At 41.4% G+C, this 12,186-nt stretch overlaps 1 protein-coding gene across 12 annotated transcripts in view; it reads right to left on the bottom strand.

Moving 5' to 3' along the window:
- Positions 1 to 12,186, bottom strand: part of ccdc88a (coiled-coil domain containing 88A) — a 157,628-nt gene that overhangs the window by 52,947 nt on the left and 92,495 nt on the right. For all 12 annotated transcript variants that reach the window (XM_033025183.1, XM_033025185.1, XM_033025186.1 and 9 more), the window contains exons 16-18: positions 11,500 to 11,627; positions 10,121 to 10,262; positions 5,155 to 5,331 (exon numbers count right to left, since the gene is read on the bottom strand). In XM_033025183.1, coding sequence (XP_032881074.1) covers positions 5,155 to 5,331; positions 10,121 to 10,262; positions 11,500 to 11,627 — 447 coding nt within the window. The remainder of the gene's footprint in view (positions 1 to 5,154; positions 5,332 to 10,120; positions 10,263 to 11,499; positions 11,628 to 12,186) is intronic.

Below are 12,186 nucleotides of genomic sequence, written 5' to 3'. Positions count from 1 at the left end.
TTTTGATATATTATTTGATCTGAGTTTCCAAAATCACAAACTCTTCAACACTTTCAAATCATCTGCCTCCAGGTCATTTGTTCCCCAAATTCTTACCATGCCTTCACCTCCAGACCATCTTTGGATCACTTCCCCTTTCTACCTTCCATAGAAAGAGGCTGTTTTAAAAAATGAAAATGAACCCTGGCAATAGGCGTTTGGGGATTGAGGGGTTGTGTGAGTGGGGAGAGCTCGCAGTCCACACAGTCCAGATTTTTCTTTAGAGATATTGGCAAAAGGGGGCAGACATTGATCAGGACAATGAAAGAATTCCTCTGATTATCCTTCATTTATGCCTTGACATCGTTGAAATTCACCATCACACATAAGCTTAAATATCATCCAAAATGTAGTTAATGACAATCCATTATGTGCAACTGAAAGGCCAATTTAAAATTTGTATTCAACCATTTGTATTTCTTGAATACAATGCCAACCATTTGTATTTCTTGAATACATTTTTCTGACCAGGACAAGGATGCACCACCACAGGGACAATCAGATAAAGGCCCCCAAAAGTCAATCAACTCCTTCGTCATTCAAATTGGAAAATAATAACACATCCATATACCACCATACCACTCATCCAAAGAACCAAAAAACATGTAAAGCCACTGTTCTTACAAAAGGAAAAATACAATGTTGAGAATGTCATTGACGTTTCAGCAAGGTGGTCACATTGAGGGTTCAGGCAGAAAGTCTCTGGGTGACTACATGGAACAGTAAAGAGAGTAGACAGTATGCAAGGAACCTCTATTACCAATCCCCATGAAAACAAGTATTCTCTTTTGGATACCGTTGTCGAGGGAGGGGAGGCGGCAGGGGGAATGACTGTTCGGCATCAACCTGCAAGACTGGCTCTAAGGCACAATGGCAAAGGATAAAGTCAGACAGGGAGGGTTATAGTGATAAAAGATTTCATGGAGAATCAGACAAGAGATTCTGTGGCTGCAAATGGTATGTCCCTCATGCTAGGGTCGAGGATGTTCCCAAGCAGCTGCAGAATATTCTCAAAGTGGAGGGGATGCAACCAGCTGTCATTATACAAATTGGCACAAATGACATAGGCAGAAGAGAGTATAGCATGAATGGAGGCAATACTTGATGATACATGCCTCCTTCTTGATACAGAGCCTCAAGTCAATGTTTTTGATAGTGAGGAGGGCCATACCAAGTGGTGGAACGGACTGAGTCCACCTCACTCTGCAAGCTCTTGGGTTTTTTTAATGTTTGAACTGCTGTACCATGATGCAACCAATCAGGATGCTTTCTCAGAAACTGCATGGGTAAAAAGACCCTGAAGGGAGTTGTACAAGCCTCTAAACAGTAGCCTAAATGTAGGATACAAATTACATCAGGAGATTTAATCGGCATGTAAGAAAGGCCATGTTTCAGTGGTCATGGGGGATTTCAATATGCAGGTAGAATGGGAAAATCAGGTTTGTATTGGGTCCCAAAAAGGAATTTGTAGAGTGCCTATGAGATGGCTTCTTAGTGCAGCTTGTGGTCGAGTTGCTGCCTTACAGCGCTAGAGATCCAGGATCGATCCTGCCTACGGGTGCTGTCTGTATGAAGTTTATACGTTCTCGCCGTGACCTGCGTGGGTTTTCTCTGGGTGCTCCGGTTTGTCGGCTAATGGGATTGGTAAAATTGTCTCTAGTTTAGTTTTGTTTATTGTCACGTGTACTGATGTACAGTAAAAAGCTTTTGTTGTGTGCAATGCATTCAGAGGAAAGACAATACATAATTACAATTGAATCATTTTGTGTATAGATAGATGAAAGGAATAATGTTTAGTGCAAGATAAAGCCTGTAAAATCTGATCATAGAAGGTCTGAGGGTCACCAATGTGGAGTGTGTGTAGGATAGTGGTAGTGTACAGGGATCGCTAATCGGTGGGGACTCGTTGGGCCGAACCGCCTGTTCCTGCACTGTATCTCTAAACTAAACTATATTAGTCATCATTAGTCATGGAGGAAGAAGAGGGTGGCCAAAGTAGTGCCTTTATTTGGGAGGGGCTACAAAGGAAAACATGCGAACTATAAACAAACAAGCCTAACATCTGTGGTAAGTTAGTTAATGGAGAGGATTCTAGAAACATAGAAAAATAGGTGCAGGAGTAGGCCAGAACCGCCATTCAATATGATCATGGCTGATCATCTACACTCAGTACCCCGTTCCTGTTTTTTCCCCATATCCCTTGATTCCCTGAGCCCCAAGAGCTAAATCTAACTCTCTCTTGAAAACATCCAGTGAATTGGCCTCCACTGCCTTTTGTGGCAGAGAATTCCACAGATTCACAACTCTCTGGGTGAAAAGGTTCTTCCTCATCTCAGTCCTAAATGGCCTACCCCTTATTCTTAAACTGTGACCCCTGGTTCTGGACTCCCCCAACCGGGAATTTTTTCCTGCATCTAGCCTGGCCAATCCTTTAAGAATTTTATATGTTTCTATAAGATACCCTTTCATCCTTCAAAATTCCAGTGAATACATGCCCAGTCGGCCCATTCTTTCATCATATGTCAGTCCCGCCATCCCGGGAATTAACCTGGTAAACCTATGCTGCACTCCCTCAATAGCAATAATGTCCTTCCTCAAATTAGGAGACCAAAATTGCACACAATACTCCAGATGCGGTCTCACCAGGGCCTTGTACAACTGCAGTTCGACCTCCTAGCTCCTAAACTCGAATCCTCTTGCAATGAAGGCAAACATCCATTAGCTTTCTTCACTTCCTGTATGCTTAGTTTCAGTTACTGATGTACAAGCACACCCAGGTCTCGTTGCACTTCCCCTTTCCCTAATCTGACACCATTTAGATAATAATCTGCCTTCCTGTTCTTGCCACCAAAGTGGATAACCTCACATTTATCCTCATTATACTGGATCTGCCATGCATCTGCCCATTCACCCAACCTATCCAAGTCACCCTGCAGCCTCATAGCATCCTCCTAGCAGCTCACACTGCCACCCAGCCTTGCAGCACCCCACTGCCTACCAAACCTGAAAAGGATCTGTTAATCTGAAGGGTCTCGACCCAACATGTCACCCATTCCTTCTCTCCTGAGATGTTGCCTGTCCTGCTGAGTTACTCCAGCATTTTGTGTCTACCTTGGACCTATTAATTCGTATTCTTTGCTTCCTGTCTGCCAACCAGTTCTCTATCCATGTCAATACCCTACCCCCACAATACCATGTGCTCTAATTTTGCACATTAATCTCTTGTATGTGTTTTGAAAGTCCAGATACACCACATCCACTGGGCTCTCCCATATCTATTCTACTTGTTACATCCTCTAAAAATTTCAGAAGATTAGTCAAGGATGATTCCTCCTTCATAAATCCAAGCTGACTTTGACCGATCCTGTCACTGTTTTCCAAATGCGCTACTATTACATCTTTAATAATCGACTCAAGCATCTTCCCCACGACTGATGTAAGGCTAACTGGTCTATAATTCCCTGTTTTCTCTCTCCCTCCTTTCTTAAAAAGTGGAGTTACATTAGCTACCCTCCAATCCACAGGTACTGATCCAGAGTCCATAGAACATTGGAAAATTATCACCAATGCATCCACGATTTCTAGGGCCACCTCCTTAAGTACTCTAGGATGCAGACCAGCAGGCTCTGGGGATTTATCTACCTTCAGTCCCAACAGTTTACCTAACACCATTTCCTGACTAATGTGGATTCCCTTCAGTTCCTCCCTCCCACTAGATTCTCGGTCCCCTAGTATTTCTGGAAGATTGATTCTGTCTTCACTAAGGAAGACACAAACAAAGTACTCATTTAACTTCTGCCATTTCCTTGTTTCCCATTATAAATTCACCTGTCTCTGATTGTAAGGGACCTACATTTGTCTTCACAAATCTTTTATATTTACATATCTTAAGAAGCTTTTACAGTCAGGTTTTATATTCCCCGCAGCTTTCTTTCATGCTCTCCCCCCCCCCCCCCCCTCCCCTTAATTAACACCTTTGTCCTCCTCTGTTCTGAGGGCTAAAATACGTATGCATTTGGAAGGAGAGATTTTGTCTTGGGAGAGTTAGTACGGCTTTGTGCATGGGAGGTCATGTCTCATGAATTTGATTGAGATTTTTAAAGAACAAGAAGGTCGATGAAGGCAGGGTCTATGTCTAGTAGTCTATGTGGACTTCAGCGAGGTCATTGATAAGGTTCTGCGTGAGAGGCTGCACTGGAAGTTATGATCACATGGGATCCAGGGAGAGCTAGCGAATTGCATACCCAATTGGTTTGTTGGTAGCAAGCAAGGAGTGATGATGGTGGAAGGTTGTTTTTCAGACTGGAGACCCACAACTACTGTTATGCCACAGGGGTTGTGCTGCGCCTATTGTCATTTGTTATTTATATCAATGATTTGGATGAGAATGTGCAAGACATGGCTAGTATGTTTGATACTAAAGAAGGTGGTAACGTAGACAGTGAAAAAGGTTATCAATATTAAAGCAGGATTTTGAACAGTTGGGTATGTGGGCCAAAGATTGGCAAATGGAGTTTAATTCAGATAAGTGTGAGGTACAAGTGCATTTTGGGAAATCAAACCTGGGTAGGACTTCCACAGTTAGTGGTAGGGCCCTGGGCGTGTTGTAGAACAAATGGACTAAGGAGTAAAATAAGATTGTTCCATCAAAATGGCATCTCAGGTAGATATGGTGATGAGAAAGACTATTGGGAAGCTTGCCCTCATCAGTAAGGATATTGAGTAAAGAAGTTGGCATATTATGTTGCGGTTGTACAAGACATTGGTGAGTTCAATTTGGACTATTGTGTTCAGTTATGATTACCTTGCTAACAGAATGATGCCATGCAGCTGGAAAGTGTGCAGATATATGAGGATGTTGCCAGGACTTGAGGGCCTGAGTTATAGAAGGTAGGTTCATCTACAGCAGGTAATATACAAATACAAATAGTAGTTTTAGAAGTTGTGAAATTAACTAAAGAGTTGTGTAACTAAAGAATTAACGAGTCTTGTTTGAAATTAAGTAATGAATCTTTAACTTCTTTGAACTAATCGTGATTCAGTGTGTGTGATTATTTAATTGGAAATTGTGCAAATTGTTTCATTTCATGATTATCCTTTTACCTATAAACTTACATTTCTTTCAATCTCAATAAGTCTGTCTTTAACCTTTAACAGCTCACGAGTTACTTCTTGGTTTTCTTGTTCCCATTTATTTGTACTCCGAATTTCTTCAACAGAATTATATTGTGAATTCTGCACATTTCTTTCCTCTTCTTGTCTCTGTTTAAGAGCTTCATAGTTTTTTTTCACCTTTAGCAAGGAGATAAATAAATATATCATAAAGTTTTATTAAGTTGTCCACGATCCGTAAACCTTTGCTCCCAAACTATATCATAAAACTAAAATTTTCTGTTAATTTATTAAGTTAACCCAGAAATGGAAGTGCATAACACCTGCATTATTTTATACCATGACTGCACATCATTAGATCCAAAGCTGTAACAATTCTTTCTTGCATAACACCCAAATATCACGATAGGAATTAAACTAAACCACCACAAAATAACACTTAATTTTCAAATTTTACTTTTAAGTTAAGGACAGTTGCTTTTGTATTCCAATAATATACATTATGGCAATTGGGTACAATGAAAAACTGCACCACTCAACAGTTACTTTTACATGTAAATTACCCATCTTTATTTTGGACAGAATTTTATCTTTATTCATGGAAATAATGAATACCAATCCAGACAAGCTGAATAAAACTAATCAGTTTACAAACAGATATTAGAATGCATTCATTTTATTCTAAGGTGGAAAAAACCTATTCTGGGAAGCAGAGAACAATCTACTTGTAAGAAAGCATTTTTTGTTCCACATTGTGGAGAATTGCTAAGGCGATACCACATCCATTATTGGACTGAAGGACTTCAAAGTTCAGAGCTAATCATTCATATCATTATATGGAGCAGCAGAATCTGTCATCATCTCTTTTAATGTCATAATGGATGGCAACACAACACTAAAAGGATTTAAAAAAGTTCACAGCAGGTACCAATAAAATTGTTATCGTTATAAACTGATTTACTATTACTAATTTTTTTAAACCAGTTTCCCATCTTTCATATTCATCCATAAAGTTCCAGCTCAAATTCACTTGTTTGGTCGGAAATGTGATCGTATGAATTACAGGTTTGTTAATAAGCAAGTTCGGTATTCTGAAAAACACAAGGAGTCATGGGATTTCTCAAAGCGATAAAAACTCTCGGCAGCCGTGCCGCGGCATGGACATAGACCTGCGCATCATCTGCAGCCGGGATTGATCACAGGTCTCCGGCACCACAATCGCTGCCGAACCGCCACTGGACCATTCACCCCCGTCTGGGGGCGGCCAGAGATGTCAGGAGTCAGATGGGAGCGGCGCCCCCAGGCCCACAGCCAGTGCATAGAATCAGCGCTAAATCCAGCTCAACTCTGCCTGTTAACCTACCAGCCCTACCTGGACTTACAGGAACGACGGCCCAGGCTTACAGCCAGCGCGGAGAAGCAGTGCTAAATCTAGCTCAACTCTGCCTGTCTCGCCAGGTTAACCTACAGCCCTGCCTGGACTGACGGGACACCAGCCCGGATGCCGTGGAGTTAGCGCTGCTTCTCCGCGCTGGCTGAATGTGCCTTAGTTCCCGTAAGTCGAGGTAGGGTTGGACATTTGTCTTTACTAATCTTTTTCTAACATACCTAAAGAAGCTTTTAGTATCCTTCTGTATATTCTTGGCGAGCTTACCTTCGTACTTCATCTTTTCACCCCGTATTGCCCATTTGTTACCTTCTGATGTCCTTTGAAAGTTTCCCAATCCTCTGGCTTCCCGCTACTCTTTGCTATGTTACACACCTTTTCTTTTAGTTTTATACCATCCCTAACTTCCCTTGTCAGCCACGGTTGCCTCTTACTCCCCTTAGAACCTTTCTTCCTCTTTGGAATGAAATGATCCTGCATTTCTGGGTTTTGCACAGAAATTCCTGCCATTGCTGTTCCACCATCATTGCTGCTAGGATCCTTTTCCAGTCGACCTTGGCCAGCTGCTCTCTCATGCCTTCATTGTTCCCTTTGTTCAACTGCAACACTGACATTTTTGATTTAACCTTCTCCCTCTCAAATTGCAGATTAAAACTTATCATATTATGGTCACTACCTCCTAGCAGTTCCTTTATCTTGAGTTCCCTTATTAAATTTGGTTCATTAGACAACCCTAAATCCAGAATTGCCTTCTCTCTGGTAGGCCGCTCTAAGAATACAAGCTGCTCTAAGAATCCATCTCGGAGGCACTCTACAAACTCCCTTTCTTGGGGTCCAGAACCAACCTGATTTTCCCAGCCTACCTGCATATTGAAATCTCCCACAACCACAGTGGCATTACCTTTGTTACTTGCCAATTTTAACTCTTGCTGCAACATGCACCCTATATCCAGGCTACTGCCTGGGGGCCTGTAGATAACTACCATTGGTGTCTACTTACCTTTACAATTTCTCAATTCTATCTACAGCGATTCGACATCGTCAGTCCCTACGTCACTCCTCGCAAGGGACTGAATTTCATCCCTCACCAACAGAGCTACCCCACCTCCTCTGCCCGCCTGCCTGTCCTTTCTATAGGACGTATAACCCTGAATGTTCAGTTCCCAGTCCCGATCCTCCTGCAGCCATGTCTCTGTAATCCCCACAATGTTATATCTGCCAATCTCTAACTGAGCCTCAAGCTCATCCACTTTACTTCTTATACTTTGCTCATGCATACAGTATATAATACTTTTAATCCGTTACTCACCTCGCCATTCACATCGATTCCTATTTCACTTGGCCATACTCTCCTATCCCTTCGTGAGCTTTCTGTCCCGTTAATTCTGGTGTCTTTCTTAACTTTTCCTATACTCTCTTTCCCTTTAACTCCATCCTTGTTTTTCCAATTTGTTTCCCCCCACTATTTAGTTTAAACCCACCCGTGTAGCAGTGGCAAACCTGCCTGCCAGAATGCTCGTCCCCCGCCTGTTAAGGTGCAACCTGTCCCTTTTGTACAATCCTTGGTTGTCCATGAATACGAAATTGTGCCGGTAAGTTGCTCATTCACCATGCGTAAATGCATACTTAGTGTATAATTAATAATCACAAATATTTTGGTGGTTAATGTTTTGATTACGCATGGTTTTGTGATGGGGAGATCTTGCCTGCTGGAATCTGTTGGAAATCGTTGAGGAAGTGGGGAGAGAATTCAGAAATCAGAGCTGCAAAGGGACTTGGGAATGCTGGTGTAGAATTCCTAAAAAGTTGAATCGGTTGTAACGAAGGCGAATGCAATGTTAGCATTTATATTGAGAGGGCTAGAATCCAAAAACAGGTATGTAATGCTGAGGCTTTATAAGGCACTGGTCAGACCGCATTTGAGTATTGTGAGCAATTTTGGGCCCCACATTTGATGCGCGGTTGAAGGGACTGGGGCTGTCCTTTATGGGGGTTTAGAAGGATGGGTGGGTGGGGGGCACATTGAAACTTACTGAATAGTGAAAGCCTAGATAGAATGAATGTGGAGAGGATGTTTCCACTAGTGGGAGAGTCTAGGACCACAGGCCATATCCTCAGAATAAAAGGATGTGCCTTTAGAAAGGAGATGAAAAGGAATTTCTTTAGTCAGAGGGTGGTGAATCTATGGAAGCCATGTCAATGAATATTTCTAAGGCAGAGATTGACAGATTCTTGATTAGTAAGGTGGAGTCAGAGGTTATGGGGCACATGATTGAATGGCAGAGTAGACTTGATGGGCCAAATGGCCTAATTCTGCTCCTAGAACTTATGAACATAATGGCAGGATAGACAAAGGAGAGTCAGTGGATGATGTTTATCAGATTTTCAAAAGCCTTTGATAAGGTGCCACACGTGAGGCTGCTAAAGAATATGAGAGCCTATGGTATCAGAGGTAAGATGCTAGCATGGATAGAAGGTTGACTGAATGGCAGAGGCAAAGATTGGGAATAATGGTGGCTTTTTCTGGTTGGCTGCCAGTGACTAGTGGTGTTCCTCTGGGGTAACAGTGCTACAGCTGCTACTCTTCACGATGTATATCAATAATTTGGATGAGTGAATTTAAAGCTTTGTGGCCCAGTTTGCGGATGATACAAATATAGCTGGAGGGGCAGTAGTGTAACGAAAGCAGGAACTATGCAGAAGGACTTGCACAGGTTGGGAGAGTGGGCAAAGAAGAAGCAGATGGAATGCGGCCTAGTAAAGTGTGTGGTCACGCACATTGGTAATAAGAATAACGGCATGGAATGTTTTCTAAATGGGGAGAGGATACAGAAATCGGAGGTGCAATGGGACTTCAGAGTGCTGGTGCAGCATTCCCAAAAAGTTAATTTGCAAGTTGAATTGGTAGTGAGGAAGGCAAATACAATGTTAGCATTTATTTCGAGAGGACTACAGTGTAAAAAATAAGAATCTAATGCCGAGTCAGACCACACAGAATATTGTGAGCAATTTGAGGCCCAATATCTGAGGAAGGATGTTGTCACATTGGAGTTGGTCCAGAGTAGGTTTACAAGAATGATCAGGGATTTACAAAGATGAAGGATTTAATGTATGATGAGCATTTGATGACAAGGGAATGTACTTGCTGGAGTTCAGAAGGATGAGGGGGTCATCATTGAATCCTATTGAATAGTGAAAAGCCTGGAGGATATTTCCACTAGTAAGAGAGTAGCAAACCAGAGGGCATAGCCTCAGAATAAACAGATTTACCTCTAGAAAGGAGACGAGGAGGAATTTATTTATCAGAGGGTGGTGAAACTGTGGAATTCATTGCCACAGATGGCTGTCGAGACAAAGATTGGATATTTTAAGGCAGAGATTGACAAATTCTTGATCAGTATGGGTATAAAAGGTGTCAATGGTGAGAATGGGATTGAGAGGGAAAGATATCAGCCATGATTAGATGGCAATGTAGACTCGATGGCCTACTTCTGCTCCATGACTCGTGAACATAATATTTTGATGATAGGTTTAGTTATTATCTTACAAGCTTGAGAAAATTATATATTGCTTGCACCTTACCGTCTTTAGTTCCTGACGTATTTGCTGGTTTAAATTTGTTGATTCTTCTAATCGTGCTTCAAGACTGGCAATTTTTTCTTCTTTAATTTCTAGAGATTTTTTTAGCGTGCTTTCAAGTTTTGACGCCAAAAGTTTATACCTACTGGAAGATGGAAATTAATATGATTTAAAAAAAAATAATCATTTGGATTATCTTAAGCATTATCTCTCCTTTTGTATTGAATTGTATAGGAGCAATTAAGGCCAAGTTCTTTTGCTAGAAATGTTATCAAGGAGCACTTTCTTTGGCATGTGGATGTGTACATGTGTGATTCTTCCTAACAACCCCATATTACATGCAAATATACTTTAAAAAAAAAACAATTCAACAATTATAGCACCGACTCAAATAGCGATTGTCATTTTGTGTTTCTGTGATTGTTAATATCTATCCATGAGCATAAATTCATTATAGACACAAAAAGCTGGAGTAACTCAGTGGAACAGGCAGCATCTCTGGAGAGAAGGAATGGGTGATGTTTCGGGTCGACCCGCTGAGTTACTCCAGCTTTTTGTGTCTATCTTTGGTTTAAACCAGTATCTGCAGTTCTTTCTTACGCATAAATTCATTAACTTGGCAATCAAGTTAGTTTCTGGAACATCAGTACATTCTTTTGAATGGGCACCAGTTGAAAATTTTCAAATTGCACTGAAGAAAATGAAAACAACTCTCAAGACCTTTAGATTGTTGGCCAACCATGATGAAGATGTAATGTGCAATCTTGCAAATCGGAGGGATCTACAGGAGTTGCTCCCTGAAAAAGGCAACCAGCACCAGAGACCCACATCACCCTGGCCACACACTCATTTCACTCCTGCCATCGGGAAGAAGGTATAGGAGCCTGAAACTGTAATATCAGGTTCAGGAACAGCTTCTTCCCACAAACCATCAGGTTATTAAACACCCAACAAACAGCTAACAATGGCCTGTTTCCTTTATCATCGTTACTTTTTTGCATATCTTTCATTCATTTGTTCTATATCTCTTTTACATCACCGTCTTTGTCTCTCCTTTCCCTGACTCGTCTGAAGAAGGGTCTCGACCCGAAACGTCACCCTTTCCTTCTCTCCAGAGATGCTGCTTGTTACTCTGAGTTACTCCACCATTTTGTGTCTATAATGTTCCAACTGCAGCACAATGCCTTGCCCAATAAAAATTAGATCCCATGTGATCTAATCATCCAGACCAGCCTATGAAGCAGTACCTTGTCAAAAGACTTGTCGACAATGTCTATGGCACTGCCCTCGTAAGTATTTTTATGTTTTTTTTTTTAAGCATGGGGATTTAATATTAAAACTATTATCAATCTTAGCAATGCTGAAGTTTCCCCAAGTCTTACCTATCATCGGTGGTTTGTTCATCATGAAGGAGGCGCTCTTTGTTCAGTCCAATCTTCTCCAGTTCATGAGTGAGTTTTTCCAAGTCATTGCTCATTTGCTGTGCATGTAATTTCTCATTTACAAGTTCCTACAAACAGCACACCATTTAGCAAAAGTTCTCAGATGCACCAATGATTAAAGTTCTTTTGTTGGGAATTATAAGGTAAGAAATAACTAAATATAATCTAAAAGTCTATTTTACATATTAAAATACATTTCATGGCACTTTAAGTTAAATATCAAACCAGCAGTTCAACTTAAAATAAAAATTATTTTTTTAATTAAAAAAGCCAACTAGCAAAACAATAGACAATAGACAATAGGTGCAGGAGTAGGCCATTTGGCCCTTCAAGCCAGCACCGCCATTCAATGCGATCATTCCCAATCAGTACCCCGTTCCTGCCTTCTCCCCATATCCCCTGACTCCACTATTTTTAAGAGCCCTATCTAGCTCTCTCTTGAAAGCATCCAGAGAACCTGCCTCCACCGTCCTCTGAGGCAGAGAATTCCACAGACTCACCACTCTCTGTGAGAAAAAGTGTTTCCTCGTCTCCGTTCTAAATGGCTTACTCCTTATTCTTAAACTGTGGCCCCCTGGTTCTGGACTTCCCCAACATCGGGAACATGTTTCCTGCCTCTAGCGTATC

Source organism: Amblyraja radiata, chromosome 8 (genome assembly GCF_010909765.2).
Source record: "Amblyraja radiata isolate CabotCenter1 chromosome 8, sAmbRad1.1.pri, whole genome shotgun sequence".
Lineage (NCBI taxonomy): Eukaryota > Metazoa > Chordata > Chondrichthyes > Rajiformes > Rajidae > Amblyraja > Amblyraja radiata.
The sequence above is the reverse complement of the archived record's forward strand: the minus strand, read 5'-3'. Positions and strand labels throughout refer to the sequence as shown.